The sequence below is a fragment of the Folsomia candida genome, unplaced genomic scaffold (genome assembly GCF_002217175.1).
Source record: "Folsomia candida strain VU population unplaced genomic scaffold, ASM221717v1 Fcan01_Sc008, whole genome shotgun sequence".
NCBI lineage: Eukaryota > Metazoa > Arthropoda > Collembola > Entomobryomorpha > Isotomidae > Folsomia > Folsomia candida.
In genome coordinates this window covers 2,796,329-2,815,346 of record NW_019091200.1, presented here as the reverse complement: position 1 = coordinate 2,815,346, position 19,018 = coordinate 2,796,329, and the positions used below count along the sequence as shown (strand labels likewise).

General features: G+C 39.4%; 5 protein-coding genes and 1 long non-coding RNA gene across 10 annotated transcripts; 3 read left to right on the top strand and 3 right to left on the bottom strand.

Moving 5' to 3' along the window:
* Positions 1 to 239: 239 nt before the first annotated feature.
* On the bottom strand, positions 240 to 2,236 carry LOC118432902. The gene is made up of 2 exons (XM_022101489.2): positions 1,030 to 2,236; positions 240 to 736 (listed from the first exon to the last, which is right to left on the bottom strand). Exons 1-2 carry the CDS (start codon positions 2,053 to 2,055, stop codon positions 401 to 403), a joined length of 1,362 nt encoding a protein of 453 aa, XP_021957181.1. The 5' UTR covers positions 2,056 to 2,236; the 3' UTR covers positions 240 to 400.
* Positions 2,237 to 2,807: 571 nt separating this feature from the next.
* Positions 2,808 to 9,800, bottom strand: LOC110853696 (interferon-related developmental regulator 2). 2 transcript variants are annotated; one of them, XM_022102005.2, is made up of 7 exons: positions 9,070 to 9,800; positions 5,292 to 5,800; positions 4,927 to 5,213; positions 4,638 to 4,848; positions 4,430 to 4,540; positions 4,229 to 4,363; positions 2,808 to 4,138 (listed from the first exon to the last, which is right to left on the bottom strand). In XM_022102005.2, the coding sequence occupies exons 1-7, from the start codon at positions 9,122 to 9,124 to the stop codon at positions 3,953 to 3,955; spliced, it is 1,494 nt and encodes a 497-aa protein (XP_021957697.1). In that variant the 5' UTR covers positions 9,125 to 9,800; the 3' UTR covers positions 2,808 to 3,952. The 2 variants fall into 2 exon arrangements, with proteins under 2 accessions (XP_021957697.1, XP_021957699.1); XM_022102007.2 differs by lacking the exon at positions 9,070 to 9,800 and adding an exon at positions 7,256 to 7,407.
* Positions 7,882 to 9,068, top strand: LOC118436426. Its single transcript, XR_004835438.1, has 2 exons — positions 7,882 to 8,503; positions 8,617 to 9,068. It is a non-coding gene; the product is annotated as an uncharacterized LOC118436426 (long non-coding RNA).
* A 153-nt stretch (positions 9,801 to 9,953) lies between the features above and the next one.
* On the top strand, positions 9,954 to 12,557 carry LOC110853695 (U4/U6 small nuclear ribonucleoprotein Prp3). The gene is made up of 5 exons (XM_022102004.2): positions 9,954 to 10,359; positions 10,434 to 10,715; positions 10,996 to 11,508; positions 11,587 to 11,857; positions 11,945 to 12,557. Exons 1-5 carry the CDS (start codon positions 10,068 to 10,070, stop codon positions 12,300 to 12,302), a joined length of 1,716 nt encoding a protein of 571 aa, XP_021957696.1. The 5' UTR covers positions 9,954 to 10,067; the 3' UTR covers positions 12,303 to 12,557.
* Positions 12,558 to 12,826: 269 nt separating this feature from the next.
* On the top strand, positions 12,827 to 18,941 carry LOC118436425. 2 transcript variants are annotated; one of them, XM_035854533.1, is made up of 5 exons: positions 12,827 to 13,102; positions 17,611 to 17,641; positions 17,711 to 18,126; positions 18,442 to 18,596; positions 18,658 to 18,941. In XM_035854533.1, exons 3-5 carry the CDS (start codon positions 17,718 to 17,720, stop codon positions 18,844 to 18,846), a joined length of 753 nt encoding a protein of 250 aa, XP_035710426.1. In that variant the 5' UTR covers positions 12,827 to 13,102; positions 17,611 to 17,641; positions 17,711 to 17,717; the 3' UTR covers positions 18,847 to 18,941. The 2 variants fall into 2 exon arrangements, with proteins under 2 accessions (XP_035710426.1, XP_035710425.1); XM_035854532.1 differs by lacking the exon at positions 17,611 to 17,641 and having other exon boundaries at positions 12,830 to 13,102.
* LOC118436424 lies at positions 13,461 to 17,641 on the bottom strand. Of its 3 annotated transcripts, XM_035854530.1 has the most exons (8): positions 17,280 to 17,641; positions 15,075 to 15,297; positions 14,822 to 15,001; positions 14,539 to 14,739; positions 14,261 to 14,438; positions 13,987 to 14,186; positions 13,748 to 13,907; positions 13,461 to 13,666 (listed from the first exon to the last, which is right to left on the bottom strand). In XM_035854530.1, exons 5-8 carry the CDS (start codon positions 14,316 to 14,318, stop codon positions 13,539 to 13,541), a joined length of 546 nt encoding a protein of 181 aa, XP_035710423.1. In that variant the 5' UTR covers positions 14,319 to 14,438; positions 14,539 to 14,739; positions 14,822 to 15,001; positions 15,075 to 15,297; positions 17,280 to 17,641; the 3' UTR covers positions 13,461 to 13,538. The 3 variants fall into 3 exon arrangements, with proteins under 3 accessions (XP_035710423.1, XP_035710422.1, XP_035710420.1); XM_035854529.1 differs by having other exon boundaries at positions 13,987 to 14,438; XM_035854527.1 differs by having other exon boundaries at positions 15,075 to 17,280.
* Positions 18,942 to 19,018: the final 77 nt, after the last annotated feature.

Genomic DNA, 19,018 nt, shown 5'->3' with positions numbered 1-19,018 from the left:
CCATCCATGTTCTTCCTCCAGTTCTCGTACAATATTTTTAATTCTTGGTCGTGGGTCGAGGTAAATCTCAGACTCGGGAAGTTTCATATACTTCTCTAAATTTATGTCCGACGGGACAATTTTCGAAGAGGATGCATCCGCCATCGTCGCTTTTTTGAAATTTGTGTAGTAATTTTTTATGAATTTGAATTTTTCTCGGTTCGAAATAAAAATGAAATTTGAGCCGTGGAAACTTTGCGTATTCTTATTCAGCTAAATTTTATTAGCCTATTTATAAAATTAAAAACAATTAAAATTAACAAAGCACGCAATATTATTTGACACTTTATCATTCTATGGGGCACCACCCCATAGAAACGATGTCAGTTAATCGTGCAAAGCACGCGACTAATTGACTAAATCACAATTTCTTGATCGGCTGCATCGTGGAGGCGACAGCGTTTTGCAGCCTATTTAAATTTTCCTTCATCTCCCCCAGTTTTGCGGCGATGAGAAGCGTTTGTGGTGGTTTTGTATTTGTAAGTTGTGGTTGTTGCAGTGGGGCTGCACTCATGCCTTTCGTGGACCCCAGAATCGTATCGGCCAGGGTGCCCATCACGTAGGACACGTAAGGATTCGTCTCCGCGTAGGTCAAGGCGTGGTCCACTACATCCACGACGCCAACGGGAAAGTACAGGATTTTTCGCCCAGTTTCCAAAATGTTACTGATCCTGGTCACAATGCCGGCAGGATTTCCCTGAAAATAACGACAGATTAATTTAGGACATGATTTACTCTGCGCAGTATTTCTTTCTTGCTGATGATCCTAATTTCTTGCACTGCAAAGCAAGTAACGCAAGAAATACAAGGTGCAAGAAACTGCAAGAAAGTGCTAGAAATATGCGCCATATTGTCACGCGTCGTATAAACTATCACGGCGGGGCGTAGTTTCTTGCGCCTTGCATTTCTTGCAGGTCAGAATAGCTGCAAGAAACTACTTTTTTGCAAGTGGTTACTTGCACCAGAAACACTGACTTTATGGCGACTAACCTGCTGATTAAGCCCCAGAAAATTTTCATCTTGTTCCATAACAGGAAATAAATTGGACGCTTGGGCCAACTGCTCTCCTGGTGGATTTTGTAAAGGTTGCTGGTTAAGGTGTGGCTTTGCAATTAGAATGTTGGGATTGAGCTGGTGTAAAGCTCTGGGGGGCGGAAGTTGGTGATGGAAGGAGCTTGGGGCGGGGACGCGTATGCCAAACTGCTCAGAACTATCGTAAACTTGACGAGCTGGCAGAATTTCTGCGTTGCTTGAAGTAAAGTGGGGCTGGGAGTGGGGATGAATGTGAACGACTTGTGGGGAAGGAGGACTTGGATGATAAGCATGAGCAGAATTGTTGATTTCTTCGTCGGAATAGTCGTAGTAGTCGGGAGCTGTAGTGGTGGTGGTGGTAGGATCACTTGGAGGTGGAGGAGGTGATGGTGTGGTGGCATTGTTTTGGGTTGAATTGTCCAGTTTTAACGTGGTCGTTACGGGTGTGGTCGTGGTTGTTGTCGTTGTACGGAGTCGCTTCCTTTTATTATTAAGAAGGGGACGCCTCCTCTTTTTTGCCTGCTCCGTGGGGAGTGCGTTGGCATGTGGAAGCATCACCATTTGTGATCCAAAGGGTTGTTGGGGCAAATACTGAGAAGGTGTGCCCTCATTGCGCACAATTTGTGGGCGTGGTTGTGGGATTTGAAAGGTTTGCGTGGTTTGGAATGGGCGCGGATTTCGGGGATCCATCCACGTTTGGTGCTGCACGATGTGAAAGGTTTGATAGCTTGGCGTTGCTATTTGTGCTCTTTGTGGTGCTGGTACAGTATGTCGTGGAATTGGGAGTGTCGGCTGTTGGGTGAAAATAGTGTCCCGGCGTCGTTCCGGCGCAATGGTGGCGACGAGTTGTGTTTGTGGAGTTGTCAAATAGTCTGACAGCGACGCGAAAAATTCTGGTTCGGCCCAAAACTTTTCATGATTTTGTGCAGTGACGACGATAACGCTGATAAATAAGACGATGCTGGTGGCTGTCTTAAACACCATTTTTATATTTCCCGTAATTTATCACTGATGTAATACGTACGACACAAATTCAGATGAATCGAGCCCCCACAAATTCACTGCAGCAGGAAATGGTGTCCTCTTCTCACCTTTGGAGGAAGGGTGATGCAGTCAATGTCATTATTCTTGTCTTCGCATGATCACTGCCACAACACGACTGCGACTGAAAAGTTGACGAGACAAGTTTCTAAAATGCGATAACTTTCAATTTCATTATATTTACGTTCACCTTTTTACCAAGCCATAGTGCAACATGGCAAGTTTGCATAAGGGTACGCACATCGTACACAGCGTTAATTGTTGCGTATACCGGATGCACGCCTGTTATCGTAATGTGTTGTGATTTAAAATAGGTATGAAATGCGGAAGGAATAAATTACTCGTATCATCATGAATCTAACCTCCTCCACCCCACAATAAAATTCGTAATATGCAACCATGTGCATATGTACATCTCAATTAGCGTGAGATCTTATGTATCAACCTGTTACACGGAAAAGAGTTACAAAAAGTTACAAAAAGCACTGCTGTCAAATGTGGTTACGAGACGAAAAAGCCTAACAAACAAGCCAAATAAGTAATGTTCTACCGTAATTTTGATGATGATCGAGTATAGTAGAAAGTACTGTCAAAAAACAAGTCTTGTTTTCGTAATGTGAAAAATATGGGAGAGGAGTTATTATGACTTTAATCCTGATAAAAAAATGCAGAAGTGAATAAAATAACCAAGATAATTATTTATAATTCCGAATCATTTCTTTATTTTCAAAATTCACATTAAATTTTCCGCAAGCAATGATAAGATCAATGCACTCGAATCCAATACAATCAAATTTTTTACGTGGCTACTACATAAAATTGGTTATACAACAACCATGAGAAGTATACGCTAGCCAAATATTTGTGCATGACTACTTCTGTAGATTTCTGGATATATTTTTTTTTCCTGCTGCCGAATATATAAAACAGCAGTTTTGAATTTTCGCCAAAAGGTTTGGTTCATCTTAAATTAATCGTATTTATCAATTAAACTTATCATTTATAATATGCTACACTTTTTTGACTATACATATTATTACGCTTCCTTAAAATAGGTAATTAGTATTTGCGAATATTTTATACATTCACCTGCGAAAGTCTAGCTTTCCGACGACATAATATTCATAGCGAAGGATTCATCTGCGAGAAAATATGTAAGTGACATTCACACCCTGTGGTTACTTATATTCTCTCCGAAATAAAATCTTCTAATTACCAAAATAAAATATCGGGAAAAACAATATCTCTTCTTCAGTTTGACTGAGCACAAAATACGGATAAAATTATATATATATCGAGCTATTGTGAAATCCAACAAAAAATAAGGAAACAAGGATAGACCAGCTACTCAAACTCCTAGGTAAGTACTCCATCACCCCGTAATAAACAGTAAGTCGTAATTAAATTAGTAATTATTAATTAAATCACAAAAACAAAGACAAAAATAAGTAATGTCTCCATAAATCAAGTAAATATATTATTAGAGGAATATTTTGAAAACAGAATTTGTACAAGAATTTGATAATTCGAAGGGCTTATGAGACAAGTGTGTCAATTAAAGTAAGTTAAAAACGGTTTGTTTACGTTAAATCCACCCACACAGCGATTGTTTAAATTTAGTAATTAATAATGTAATTAATTCAACCCTAATTATGATTATAATTTTACAAACATTGTGATGTTTAATGTGATAGACAACGAAATTCACTAGGAAATTTCAGTTAATGAATTTTACATGTGACTAATAATTATTTTACTTTAAATTTAAAATGTTGTTTTTAGAATTATTCTTCTATCAAATTATGTTATAAGAATCGTGGGAACTAGTTGAAACGTGGCATCAATAATCTTCCAGCGTTGCCATTCTGTGGTCACGATTCTTTCCACGGTTGACCGAGCGAACCTTGAAGTTCATGGCGTTCAAGTATTGACGATCTGATTTTGCTTGACGAGCATCGGAATTCGGACTGTTGACCACGGCAGGTTTTGGGGAACCGAGCTCCAAAACTTGACGTATCATCATGTTCTAGATCAAATAAATATTATTATTATTTATATTATTTGTTGTTTTGTTAACGTGATATACTGAGAGAGTATGTGTCGTATCAAATCTCACCTCGACAAGGTGACGATTTATTCCAGAACCGAGGACTTTACAGATGGCGTCGTATTGCCGTTTCTTTGCCCAAGATTCAATCTCAAGGACTTCACCGGACCCAAATCGCATCACGAAACCAGGTCCATCTCCATCCTGTAAAAAATTGTGGCGTATGTTTAGTTGGAATTCGTGTTATTAACAATTATCTCCCAGTCTTACCTCAACAGCGTGCAAGTAATCACGGAAACTGTGATGTTGCTGACGACGATCTTTCTTGGCGCGATACTTGTGTGATTCCACGGACAACTCTCGAAGTTTCTCAATCAAGACCTGAAAATATAACATGAAAATAATTAGTCAAGTCTGTTATAGCCACGTCATGCATTCAAACTAGGTTAATTAGTAAAATAGTGATAATAATAATTACCTTCATGTTGGTCTTTTTGTTGGAATGTCCATTTCTCATCTTTGAGATATCGTCCTCATCCGTTTCCTCAGACTCGGAGTAAGTGTCTTCAGAATCCTCGGTTAATTCACACATTTCTACCAAAATCGCGAGTGCTTCTCCAGCACAAAGTCGCATTTCAAGATCGGGATGGTCCAATAATCCTTGAAGGATTCCGGTCCAACGGTGAACTCTGTTTACATATTCATCAAATCAGTTACTCTATATAAAAATACTTCCACAGAGATTAATATAATTAGATAATTTGTACCTGGTGGATAAATAGTCCGGCGACATGATGGTCAAAAGCAGAGACCATCCTGAAATTGCGGTTGCGGCTAAAACGCTCGTGCTCGCCTTTGGAATTTTCACCGATTTGGCTGGGCTTGCTCCAATACCGAATGCATCGCTCTTTTCGACCAGTTTCTCGACATCCTTGTTGTTCACCAATTTCTCTCCCTTTGCGCCAAACAGAGGTTCCAACAAGGTGATTAAATTTGCCACGTCTTGAAGACATGTTTCTGCCAACAATCCACCAATGCAGAGGGCTTCACAACACTAACAACAAAATTAATAATTAATTAGCTTGTCAATCAATAAAACACTTGTTGAATTAATTTAGTAATGATAACTTACCTTTGCCCGAACCGAAATTGACGCCGTGTGATCCAACATGAGGCTTTGGAGACATGGTTTAATTGCGGTAAAGTCTTCCGTGGCCAGATCCGGGTCCAAGGCACCCACTTGGATGGCGGAGAGTGAGTAGACTTGTGCAGCGAGGGCCTGCTCGTTGGGGGCTCCACGCTTCAAAATTCGTTCCAGATTATCTCTCAACGTTTCCCTTCGTCCGAGCATCAGATCCGGGCGAAAGTTTTGGCTGAGTTGAGTGACCAACAAGTTGAGTGCTGTGGTTCGCACGTTCGCCGACTTTTCCGTGATTTGGTCAAGAGCTTCGACAAATTTGTCTTCCAATGTTTCGCCAAATGTGGTGACGTCTCGGGACGTAGTAGTGGAATCTTCGTAGTCATCATTTCCGTTGTCGATCCCATCGTCATAACTGCCACGGTCAGAGTTGAGGCTGACAACGGAAGCCGTGTCTCCCACGGAATCCTCGTCCGACAAGCCGCTCCTTTTTCCCTTGGGGCCTGGAAAGCACAAACAACAATATTCCGTTGTTAATCTAAGTTTACTTGCATCCTTCTCATCATAATTATCTTGTGAATATACTGCATCATCATCCCATGCAAATCAACAATTAATTATCAACCTCGTCCGCACATTCTTATCATAAACCATTTATTTTATATCCTCTCCTCCTCACTTATGCAAAACTTAATCATTCAGCAGCAGCAGCAGTTCCAGCTGTATCAATCAAATATTTGCAGAGATCAGAATATTTATCTCTCTCTGTATATTTACTTATTTATTGTGCTGATGCCACCATGAACAAGCAATATTATACATAAGATAGCCATAAAGTATATACATAGCAGATTTTTATGCAAGCAATGCCATTCAACCATCAAACCCACACATAGCCAAGATAACACTACATTACATATATACTTTGATACTTGATTTATTTCGCTCTATGCAAAAACTGTGTGCAAACTCCAAGGACGAAGATGAAAGGATGGAGCAAATTTACCCAACAACTGCCCAACTAACTAACTCGATACTCCAGCAACCAACCAAACCAGCATGCCAACAATAATAAACACAGATACTCTTTACCAGTACTACCATTCATTACATAAGCTCGAAATTCACTTCACTTATTTTTAACCAAGTGCAAGCCTGTTAAATAAAATGGCAGCAAGACAGAGGCGAGACTAAATACTTGACGACCTCCATAAAAGCAATGCAAAGTCAATATTCAACATTGGACTTGACTTGGCTCCTTTGTTGTTGCAAAATATCGAGCCAAGCCAATCCATGCAAAGTATAAAATTTCAATGCAATTTGGCTGCAATGCAAATTTATCCTACCACCGAACCAGAATCTTACAAAAATTGCTCACCCGTGTGAACCTTTTGCTTTCATTTCAGTGTCATGAATGCTAATAAACGATCTGATACGAAAATATGTGCCTACCTGACCTAGCTCATTTTGACAATGTGAGTATTATGACAAACTTGTGAATTATGTAAGGAAAAAAAAAACTTGTCACTCATTCAGCCAAGAGTTAGCATAATAATAGTGAATGTAAATATGACGAAAGTGGTTGAATAAAATAATAAATATCCTCATTTTGCTCCTACTTACAAATACGCCAGACTTAATACCTAAGCAAATGTCCCCATTTTTTCTTAATCTTGCTCAGACAATGCAACAATACATGCATAGAATACAAGTGGTTGGTTGGTATGTGGTGCATGATGATAAGTACAGCAGGTGTTGTACAGGTGACAGGTATTTACGCTACCACGTAAAGGTAAAGCTCCTCAATGCTACCGTGTCGTCGTCGCTGTATAACTTTCTCATTATATTATTCGTTCGTTAGTTCAGCTGAATTTTACGAGGAACAAGGAATTGGCACAAAAGAATGAGAATTCAACGAAGCAGATAAACTATGCTAGCTCGCTGCTATTTATATTTACCTCCTTCCGTATTCCTTTCTACTCGAAGTTTCCGTTTTTCTTGACCCATTGTATGTAGAGCACAGTTTTTAGTTAAATGTTTCCAGACCAAGATCTAGTTTTCAACTGAAACGTCCTCCTCTCGCAAACAAATCTCGTCTTCAAAACAAAACAACAAGTCGCTGACGCTGACGCTGCAAAACAACTTCCTCCAGAGTTCTGCAGAATGTGGTGTTTGTTTACCCACATTTTACATAAGCAAGCATACGCGACACGCGTTCGGATACCTATCCACTAATCGATCTGTTTACACCAGCGAAAAGTTCCACGACTTCTACGTGCCTACTGGAACGTTTCCCAGAAAAAGAAGGGAACTTTGCCCTTTCATTTAATTCTCATCGCGTGGAAATTCCCTCCCTAAGGACTAGTCGCCCACACCATTGCATTCATTCAGCTCAATATGCTCCTTAGCTTGTCGAAATTGGGAAAGGAGCTGACTTTCTCCACGAGCTACGTCACATTGTGCGAAAGAAGATACTACGACCACGCCAAAATCAATTCTTTTGGGTCTAGAAGTTTCAAGAGGCAAGTTTCTCCTCGTATGTACGGACTCCTCATGAGAATGACTCACCATCACACAAGGCCAAATAAATACTTCAGACGTTTTATTTTACGTAATCATTCATCGTATATTGGTTCTAAATTTGGTTGCATAATATGCTTCATAGCTTGCTTTTTAGGCTGATATAAGCCAATTACTTTGAGAATATTGAGTTGAATGGATCGATCATTTCTCGACTTTTCCCCGTCTTTCTCCATTGACTGATCATTGATCTCGCCAACATTTGCGACGTTACGTGGTGTGCACGTTTGTTTTTTGTTATGGATATGGCCACGCTGGAGGACATTATTCTCTCCTCGCTCCTTCGTGGGGCCTTGAACCCACGACTGCCTACTTATCTCCTACAAATCTGGGAATGATACGTGTGAGTTGTGAGTTCGTTCAACGCGCAAAGTTGCAGAAACGGAAAAGCTAACCAAACAAGGAAAGAACAACGCAAAATAACGACCTTTAATCTACCATAGGGAAATTGGGCACATGAACTATTATTCGTTCGTATTACTTTACCTGGAATAAATTATCCAATCCACCCAACAAACAGCAGTCTATCTACCTCCTGTATATATAATATTGAACTTGTCAATCATGCTGTTAGTTGGTGAACATTATGCTATTTACAGTTTCAATAGTCTCTCGTATTTTTGAGGGTAAGCTAACTAACAATAATAATAATATCTCCCCTGCTTGGCGTATTATTATCTTATCTCCAGTTTTATGACTCGCTACTTGACAAACAAACAACGTCAAGTTAACTTTACAGGTCTTTTATATTTGAACAAAAGTTCAATGCAACCGTAAAGTTTTGAAGTTTAAAAATCATCATAAACCTTCATTCGTGAGCTAAGAAGATGAATTATTGCGTGACTTGGAGGGGGTGGAGGTCACCCTGGCATTTTGTTGACACTGACGTTGGCTGGTATCTACACGTACGCACACATCATCGGGAGAAATGTGACGTGGAGTTTGGAACTGGCTGTCTGAGTTGGAGGATGCATAAAATGACGACAACGACGACATGACATCATCATCATTCATGAGCTAAAAAACGATTTCATGGGATATGCATGGAATCCATTGTAAATAGCACAAACTAGCAATTTATATTACGTTACAATACAATGCACAATGTTTATCCTGACCAGACTATGATTTTTGATTGCGAAATTGTTCAAGACATTGCATTGAATTAATAAAATTGCATCTAATTTCTTACCTCGTTTGGGAGTGCCCTTGGCAGACCCAGGACCCTTGGAACTTTTTCTTGGCATTTTGTATTTCCGCTTGTTATATATTACTCGATAAATTTGGTTTCACTTGAAATTTTGAGGGGGTTTCACAAAAAAGGAAATTCAATTCAGTAATGAATGAATTATCAACGTTGTTGGGGACGAATTAAATTTTTTTAAATAGTTCCTTCGACGACGACGAGTGTATGAAAAAGATATAGGAGAACCCACAAATTTTACTATAGTCAGTTTCTGAAGAGTTTGAAATAAAATTTAATAAACTGAAAAAAAGTTAAGAGTTGGTTGGTTGATCACTGAATTTTTTTTAACTAAAACCTACACTGGGAATTTATTTTTTTGACTAAATGGAGGACTCCCCAAGATCAAGAGAGATTGGGGTCTAGAGTTTCTTTTCGTATACTTTTAGGACCACACCCTTTGACACAATGTTTTTGAAAACTACTGTTGAAAAACCAAGAGTAATTATCTTTTTGGATCGTTGTATTCGTGATTTCTTCTTGGGTGATCAAAACCATTGCAAATATATCTTTAACGTCGAGGTGTCGATTGGATTAAAAAATCCGTCGTCTTGGGTTTTTGGAAAGTGGAAAAAATATTTCCAAATTTCGACAAAAATTTGTTCTACTTTCGTCGAGAATAATTAAATTATCAGCTCTTCCTCAATGCTCGTACAACTCCCAACTGAAACTGTGCTCGTGCTCCACTCGTTCTCATAATCTAATCTCTCTTGTCTCGCCTGCCACCCAACTCTCAGATTCTTATCCACACAAATGATCAGTCCCCACCAGGTCGTAAATTCTGCCAGGTTGGGGGCACACATTTCTCAATCTTCCCACCAAACCGAGTCTGGTTGGGAAATTCAAACTACATTGTTTTGTGACGACCTATTCCAAAAAAAAGAAAATTTTGAATAAGTTTTGTGGAAAATTAATTAAGAAATTTTGAGTGATTTGTTGTTTCCATCATGTTACGGAATCAGAAGGAGCTGGATAACGTGAATAACATGGCTGCCACTCCAAGTCCGGGGCAGTTGTCGTCCCTGCAAATTCAGCAAATGATGGCGGACGCGAAACGGATGATAAATGTTCGAAAGCAAGCTTTGGAAGCGACCGGGATAACTCTACCGCCGTCGATGTCATCCATGGCGTCGTCGGCTTCTATGCCCCCGCCTGGGGTTATCGTTCCGCCACCCATTGCTAGAAATATGCCGTCGATGATGATGATGGAAAATAATAATGATGTAGTTTCCTTTGATGGTGAGTTAATTGGTTAATTGGTTAAAATTTTACTAAATGTCATTAAGTATTCATGTTGTACTGTTGTGTTACAGATAAGAAGCGGAAAATAGCAGAGCTTCAGGCACAAATAGCTTCGAAACTAGCGTCTGGCGGATTTAAACCGGATGAAGAGCCGACGAAACCTATCCCACTTTTGCTAGATAATGAAGGTCGGGCGATTGACGTGTCGGGAAAGCAGCTTCTATTTCCTACCAGGCAGCCGACGTTGAAAGCCAATATCCGAGCACAGAAAAGGCCGGCGACAGATTCTAGACCCATGGGGAAGGATGGCACCAGAAGTGTGGTTCCTGAAGAGGAGGATTTTATGCCGCCAGGTAAGGAAAACTAATAATTAGATACAGTGTAATACCAGTTATTGAACTATATTCGCTATTTTTCATATATTTGCTATTTATCATTCGATTTGAGTTCTGTCGACATGTCGCAGTACGGCGCGCATCTATCTCCATAATCCTGTTGTCGACCTATCGTGTCGAAGTCGACCGAAAAATAGCAAATTATAATTATTAACGTTGATACAGTCATAGCTGTATTGCATAACCCCCTAATAATTTATGGTTGACTATAATTAATGGTACTTTTATTACGATACAGCTGGAAACAAATACTTTGATGACCGACTTCCCCCCGCCTCCGTGATCAAGAAGGGTCTCGAACGAAAGAAAAAGTCACTCCGCTTCAACGATCCTGGAAAATACGTAGCAATCGCCCAAAAACAGAGGACAGAGGCTCGACTGAACAACTTAAAATCAGAAATTGCCGACAAAGCTAGAAAAACGGGGATTGCGAATGCGGCCCGAATGGCAAAATTGTCCGGGACTGCAGGATCTTCGGACAAATCAGCGGAATATATTCCTCAAGTAGAATGGTGGGACACGCTAATTTTGGAAGAGGATAAAAAGATCAAGGACCTCGTCACTTACGACTCTCCCATCAAACAGGACGCTATTACGAGTCTGATTGAGCATCCGACCCAGATGCGATGTCCCACCGAGCCCAATGAGCCCCACTGCACTCCAGTCTTCCTCACAAAAAAAGAGCAGAAAAAACTGAGGAGGCAGAACCGTAGGGAAACTTGGAAAGAGAAGCAAGAAAAAATTAGACTTGGTAAGAAAATTACAAAATATTTCAGTTTCAAACTCATTTCAATATTTATTTATCGCGAGTTTTATTTCATACGTGCAGGTCTCGAGCCACCACCTCCAGCAAAAGTGCGAATTTCCAATTTGATGCGAGTCCTTGGCACGGAGGCGGTCCAAGATCCTACCAAAGTTGAAGCTCACGTCCGGCAGCAAATGGCAAAACGATTGAAAACACATCAGGACACGAACGCAGCGAGAAAACTGACCCCGGAGCAGAAAAAGGCCAAGAAAATCAAAAAGATGCAGGAGGACGTGACTCTCGGCGTGTCTGTGTCTGTTTATAGGATCGATTGTTTAGGAAATCAGGCCAAGAGGTGAGGAAAACTTGATTTAATTGAAATTATAAATACTTAAACTAAGAACTCGGTTCTAAACGAAACCTGAATTGTGTAAAATTACAGATTTAAAGTTGAGACGGTTGCACACCAGCTTCATATGACGGGTGTGGTCGTAATGTATCGAGAATGCAACATTGTGGTGGTCGAGGGAGGTCCGAAGCAGCAGGCCAAGTACCGCCGCCTTCTCATGTCGCGTGTCAAGTGGGACGAGGACATGGTGAAAGACAAGGAGGACACACCGAACAAGTGCATCCTCGTGTGGGAGGGGATGGTGAAGGAACGGGCATTCCCTGACTTTAAATACAAACCCATGAAGACGGAGGAAATGGTTCGCGAGTTCTTTAAAAAGTATAGTGTCCAACATTACTGGGACGCAGCGCTAAGCGGAACAGTGCTAGAAGCGGTGATAGCGGACGACTAAATTTAATTGTAAATAGGATAACAATTATGTAAGTTATGTTCCCCCAGTTTCTTATGTGATTAATAAATACCATCATAATTTAATAAATGCATCATCTCCTCCACATTACATAGTTCGAATTATTGTCAATATTGTGAATTTTTAGACTTGTTCTTTATTATGTGAGAGTCACTATGATGTGTGCATGTATGTGAAATTAATGAATTGCCTTGACCGACTGCGAAAAGAAAATAAGATTTGATTTTTACGAAGAAATGGTGAAAATGTCATGTTTTATTCCACAATTTTGTGTCCAAATATTCGGATTTCTTCTGAATTGCATTACACTTTTCTTGTTTGCTGTATGTATTTACAAACATTTTTTTGCAATCAGGGTTCGTATTGCATAGTTGGCGAAGCGTGACAACTCGGATAACTTGAGAGCGGATTACATAATGCGATTCGTTAATAGGAGTCTCTCCTCTCGTTTCTCGTTAGAGAGATATTTGTAGATGCAGTTTTTTGGCTCATTCATTTTCCCAAGGTCTTCCAGTTTGATGTGTTTTCACTCTTTTCTGTTCCTATTCCTATGCATGCCAAAAGCACGCCAACTGGATACATTTGTTGTTGTTGTGCAGATGTAATCCTGGCTTTTAATGAGTGGTCGGCAGCTTTAATGTAGCAAAAACTTTCATACTACATATTGCACAGTACATATTCTTGCAAATTTCTGTGCATGCAAATGTCCACCAGAATTAGATACAATCAGCCAGTTAATCAAGTGAGCTATGTATTCGTAACCTGCATGGGCAATACTTAAGGTAAGAATGGGATTTTTTGCATAATTTTTATATTTGGATGGAAAATAGTGATGCCGTCGTGACCACCGGGTTCAGAGGATTTAACTGGTTTCCCATGCAACTTACTGATATCAATATGATATCAAAATGATACAAAAACTTGGATATGAACATATCCACACGACATCAGTGAGCGTCAGAACTACATCAGTGTATGTCTAGATTGGATCGCTATTTCCCAACTTTTGATATCATAAAGATGTTCACTCCGACATCGCCACGATGTCAGACTAAGTCTAACCGCTGATATTGTTTAGATATCGTATTGATGTCTGATGGATGTCATGCGTTGGCACAAAAATGACATACACTGACATGGTATTATTTTCTTCAAAATTTATTTATTTACTTAACATTCTACAAACAGTACACGCATTAATGATTTTAAGCTAAAAAATTATTTAGTATTGGATTTTTTAGTAGTTTGCTCAGCCTTCAGTCGGTCACCTGCGTGCTGGAACCAGGAAATTACAGCTTTAGCCAATTCTTTCTCTGAAATTTCCGGTTTGGCTTCACCTATGTAATCTATGGAATGAGACATTTACAATCAGTACATATTTATACTGATTGCAATTACTATATACTATAATATTATGCATACGGTACCTGACATGACAGTCCAGCACGTTGTTGATGAAAAATTGTAATTTTGCTTTAACCCTTTAAAGCTAATCCCAAGAGCTAAAAAGTTAGTAAATAGCTTCTTTAGGATGTCGCCAACGACTTCCGGGACTTTTGAGCTACCTCCACGAGAAATGTGACGCTTCTGTAAAAAATACATGATTAATATTTAAATAATTCTCTCAAAAAATAGTTCATATTTATATATAAACAAGCCATCTTACAAGTCTTAGTTGTCTTCCTTCATTGTGCATAAGTGACTCGTCAAATGCGAGAAACTCAGCTAAATTGTCAAATGGTTTTTCAATTATTGGCGGTTCCTTGGATTTTAAATCCTCCTTGCAAAAATTTGTGAGCCTCTTATTTATATTATCCAAGTTAAGTTTAATTAATGCCACGTCCGTAAGAAGTTTGCTCCACTCAGCTAAATTTAATAAAATCATAAAAGTTACAATGTTTATGGAAATAAAAAGTGTTACGTCCACCAAAAAATGTTACCTTTTGGAATATTGGTCACAAATAATGGCTGTGAGGCTTCAGCTACTGTCCACTCCATGTTCTGCCGTAAAATTTCAGAACCTTCGGCGCACTCAACGGTTTAGTTTTCCAACAACGTTCGAAGGATTTTGACTACTTGACCCAGAAGCGCAGTTGAGCTGATCCATGTTTAGTTCACCTATTTTTAATTAATAATATTTTAATACAACAAAAGGAACTAAGGATAAAGTAAATGGGAGAAGATAAATGATAAATGCATTGTATAATTTTTTACTTACCCACGTCCAAATTCGTCATCACAATTTGTGATGATGACGAATTTGCTAGAATAGCACCATCTGCATTCTCAAGTACGACGTCCGCGTTTTCTAATGAATCCGATGTTTTATCATCGGTACAATGTCCAACTAGTGCAAGACTAGGCATTTCCGGAAGGTGAGTTTTGACGACCTCAGTGGTTATTTTCGAATGTGCGGAAGCTGTTGAGAAAAATAAAATTAATGAAATATTAAGAAGGAGATAAGAGAAGCGATAAAACAGACTTTTATTTACGTTTCTGACCTCTTAAATCGTGTAAAACGTTGTCGTCATCTGAGTCCTCTACGTCATTATCGCTTCCAGGAGATGTGAATCGTTGCGGTTTTCTAGTCCTTTTGTGAGGTAAATCATCCGCCTCGGTACTAGATAAATCTGAAGTCAACTCGGCTTGCACAATTTTCTTCCGGGCCTCCTCGTATGTGGCTGAAATAATAACAAAATAACTAAGAACAAGGAACAATACCAACGCAATTAACTAAATCATAAAATATCACACCATATGCATGAAGAATCCTAGCGGCATATCGGGGAAAGGATGATTTTGGGGGGCGGCCGGATTTTACGACTACTGCTGCATTTTTTGAATTTGGCCATGCACACGTCTGGTTGTCGAAATATGATTGTGGCACCACTGCAACCCATTTCTTTTCGTCCTCCTTCATTTCAACAATGTAGAACATCTTAAAGCTGGTGAACTAGTGGAAAGACGGCGATAACTCCTGCAGAGATAGGAAATACTTGGCATTTATATACAACCTCGGAAGCACGAATTTGACAGAGTTTATAATGATTTTCGTCAGCTCTATAAATCTGAAGCACTTTTGACGAACACGGCTGGGAAAATAACGAGTCCAATTTACTGTACTTATGTCCAACTAAATAAATCTCACTGGTATCATTGTCTTGAAGAATGTTAAGAATCCGAAGCACTGCGCATTCACGTATTAACACGAAAGTATCGCGGCGAAGCCTACAGTTAATTGTATAATTCGGTGTAATTAATACGTGATACTGAGTAAAATTTCCAATAGATTCTTCTAGATGTGGTCCATTGTTGTGCTGTGAGGATGGCCCGTTTATTTGAATGTTTCGCGCCTCCAATTTTAGTTCCCTCTCCAATAATCTTTGTTTCAGTTGCTCCAGTGGCAAATTGGGCGTCCTAACTAATTTTCTTAACTGTCCAAGTTCATTTTCAAATTTGAATGTGCTAAATCTGTCCAACACACCAAAATTTTTCACGTCTTCCGCTAAATGAATGAGACCGTGAATGTTGTAAGACACCTGTTCTTCTCCATATAGGATTTTGAAGGCTTGGACAAAGTAAATTAGTAATGACTTTGCATAATTGTTAAGGGAAATATGTAATGTTTCAGAACACAATATTCTAATCGCAATGGATAAACTTAAAAATAAATTGTAATTTTCGTCAGTTATAATATTTTTCAATACCACAGGGCCACAATAAAGTAAAAAGTATCTCAGTTCCGTTGCCTTCCATTTGTCAACTTCTTCTAATGATCGTGGTTGACGGGAAAATTCAGATGAAGTAAATTTTTTGAATACTTTTAATCTTGCTGAAATTTGAGATATCTGGAAAGCTGACAATTTTTGATGCTTTGGTTTACCCTTTATCCACAGTTTCAAAAGTTTTTTGACTACCCCTAAACAGACTAAGTGCATGTAGTCGATAGGGAATGAATTAATCATGTGCAATCCATCTATCTTCGTCAATTCCGTTGTTCCAATATGATGGTCTTCGTCATTTTGTTGGCGAAATTGTAAATCAGTTCTCAGTTCTTTGTTAATTTCGAAAAAACTCATACGCCGATTTATACTCCTTCCAACCGCGCAGCACTTATCACAACCATGGTAGCCATTATGCCCTTTAATTGCCTTCACAAACGACTTTGCCGGCGCGTCGCAAACAAAACACTGTATTTTAAATTTGTCTTTTGTTGTAATTTGTTCTGCATTGACATCCGCAACTAATTTTTGAAGGTATAAGTTGACATTCTCTGGTTTCTTATTTCCACTATAAACTCCAATCACAAATGGATTGAAATTTAATCCACCAAAATATCCCAGTATTGGCCAAAATGATAATGAACAGCTTTTGAAAACTTGAAGACCATCAATATTGATTTGAAGGGGGATTGAATTTAATGTCGGGTGTAGCTTTGTGACCTGCTGAGTATATGTCTTCAATCCAAAATGCACATATTCTCCAGGGACAACTGTTTCTGTAGGGGCGTTAAACTTCACGGGCTTGATAAGAGTTCTGCTGTCTGACGGAAAGGTTTTAAAACAATCATGGGTACCTAGGATTTTTAGAAGTCCAGTTAACTGACTGTGATTAATTGAGTAGTCAAAGGCCCAAGATTTTATGCTTTCTAGGGTTTCAGTAGAGGATGAGGTCACTTTTTCACAATTTTTATAATCACTTTCATCATCACAATCTGAAAATTGGATGGAATTGTCACTAGAACTTGTGGAATTAATATAACTTTCCTCGTGATTATCAATTCCCTCCTCGGACAAACTATTTATTAACTGATCTGGTTCGTGTAACTGACTACTTGATTGATAAGTTATACCAACAGATATTTCGTTAGTTTCTTTTTTTGCAAGTTGTTGTAATCTCTTTTTACCTACTATACTTTTTCTCATTTTTATTGTAAACAAATTCTACTTAAAAAATTACCTTTTTAACAGAACTTGATGTCCACGCCGCTACACTCCAACTTGCACTAATTGAATATTGCGGTTCAGTTTCAACTTGGACCATATCCTATTCATGTCATATCTCGTGATATGTCAACGACATCATAGTCTGATGTCGTTACGATATCATATAGATATCGCAAACTGATGTCGTTTTTAAATCATGTAAATGACGTGCTGGAGACATGATCACTGATGTCGTTCCGATATCAATATGACAATCGATTCCTGATATCAGGCAATATCTTAGAATGATCTTGTTCTGATATCAGATCGATATGGAATGTTGCATGGGTTGTTTCTTCATGCAGAATATGAGAAAATTATTCCATAAAGTTAAAGGTACTTAAAAATTCTTATCAGTTAAAACGGGGGACTAATTTTTATAACCTATTTACTTAAATATTTTAGAATAGCCATGTCCTTCTCACCACCGGAAAATATGGAGCCCGAAGCGGACCAGCCTCTCAATGGGGATGCTGTCAAAGGAAAGCGCGTCACTTTCGCCACAAAATTTAAGGCGATTTCCGTCGAGAAACCCCCGAGCAAGGAGCCGTACAACTTTGTCCTTGCCGTCCTTGGTCTCTGTTGCTGCTGTCCTATCGCTCTCTGCTTGCCTTGCTGCTACTGTTTCGCCCTCGTGTGGATGTTCGTCCCCATGGCGGAGATAATTATTGGGTGGATGTACTACGATAAGGTATACTGTCCGCAGGAGGACGTCGCCCTCCTCCTCATCATCGGAGGGTCCATAGGCGTCCTGGCTGGTTTCATTGAGTGTTGCTTCGGAGGGAGGCAGATTCGACAGCATCAACAGGAACAACGACAAGGTATCAAAGTTGTGGATCTCTGGTATTGCAATATAGTGTTTAGTCTTTCGGGCGCAAGTAACCACTTGCAAGAAATATCTGTAAGGCAGTGGTTTCTTGCAGCTAAATATTTTGACCTGCAAGAAATGCAAAGCGTAAGAAACTACGCCTATAGCTCACAGGGCGCGTGGCGCGATGGCGCATATTTCTTGCACTTGCTGTTGCTCGCAAGTTTCTTGCGCCTCGCGTTTCTTGCTTCGCAGTACAATAAATGTGGCAAATCCTTAAGAAACGAATCACTGATTACATAAATTTTCACATTTTATTCCTCATCAGGAAAAGAATCATCGGCTGAAAACGGTGGTGTTGCTCCTCAACAGATTCAAGAACCTGCTCCACTTCTGACCCGAATTGTACTCTGGATTCTAAGAGTGGCAGCCATCGTTTGGGTCGGTATCGCAGCCAGTGTCGTCTACTCATTTTATGAAACCGTATGTTTTAAATAAATTCGCATCGTGGGTTGAAATTAAATTGAATTATGTAAATGTGCAGGTGAGTTACGAGGAGGGGACCGAGACGTACTGCCACCCGTTAATGTACCGTTTCCTCTTCTGGGTTGTTACCGTGTCACTCGTGCTCCTGGCCATGACGCCAATCGTGCTTTTGTGCGCGTGCTGCTTGGGGCTCTGCGCTGCAGCGGTCGGAGCGACGGCGGCTGTTGGAACGGCGGCGTCGGATTGAAAATAAAATATCTCAGACCAATTAATAACTGGTGCTTTTGTTATTTAAAGTAATTAATAATAAAATAAGGGTTTTTGATTTCCTCATCGTTGAAATATGGGCTGAGTTAAAAATGCATGCACATACATATCCGGAGAATTTATTCCTATTTTAGGAAATGAGTCCTACTCTA

What these genes read in the sequence shown, in the direction of transcription:
- LOC110853695 (XM_022102004.2), top strand. Translation starts at nt 10,068, where the DNA reads ATGTTACGGAATCAGAAGGAGCTGGATAACGTGAATAACATGGCTGCC. An exon ending in GGAGGATTTTATGCCGCCAG is followed by an intron (nt 10,716 to 10,995) that starts GTAAGGAAAACT and finishes ATTACGATACAG; the next exon opens with CTGGAAACAAATACTTTGAT. An exon ending in GCAAGAAAAAATTAGACTTG is followed by an intron (nt 11,509 to 11,586) that starts GTAAGAAAATTA and finishes TCATACGTGCAG; the next exon opens with GTCTCGAGCCACCACCTCCA.
- LOC118436425 (XM_035854533.1), top strand. Translation starts at nt 17,718, where the DNA reads ATGTCCTTCTCACCACCGGAAAATATGGAGCCCGAAGCGGACCAGCCT. An exon ending in TCAACAGGAACAACGACAAG is followed by an intron (nt 18,127 to 18,441) that starts GTATCAAAGTTG and finishes ATTCCTCATCAG; the next exon opens with GAAAAGAATCATCGGCTGAA. An exon ending in TCTACTCATTTTATGAAACC is followed by an intron (nt 18,597 to 18,657) that starts GTATGTTTTAAA and finishes GTAAATGTGCAG; the next exon opens with GTGAGTTACGAGGAGGGGAC.
- LOC118432902 (XM_022101489.2), bottom strand. Translation starts at nt 2,055, where the DNA reads ATGGTGTTTAAGACAGCCACCAGCATCGTCTTATTTATCAGCGTTATC. An exon ending in TTCTGGGGCTTAATCAGCAG is followed by an intron (nt 737 to 1,029) that starts GTTAGTCGCCAT and finishes CGTTATTTTCAG; the next exon opens with GGAAATCCTGCCGGCATTGT.
- LOC110853696 (XM_022102005.2), bottom strand. Translation starts at nt 9,124, where the DNA reads ATGCCAAGAAAAAGTTCCAAGGGTCCTGGGTCTGCCAAGGGCACTCCC. An exon ending in CCGGACTATTTATCCACCAG is followed by an intron (nt 4,849 to 4,926) that starts GTACAAATTATC and finishes ATATGTAAACAG; the next exon opens with AGTTCACCGTTGGACCGGAA. An exon ending in TAAATCGTCACCTTGTCGAG is followed by an intron (nt 4,139 to 4,228) that starts GTGAGATTTGAT and finishes TATTTGATCTAG; the next exon opens with AACATGATGATACGTCAAGT.
- LOC118436424 (XM_035854527.1), bottom strand. Translation starts at nt 17,245, where the DNA reads ATGAGAAAAAGTATAGTAGGTAAAAAGAGATTACAACAACTTGCAAAA.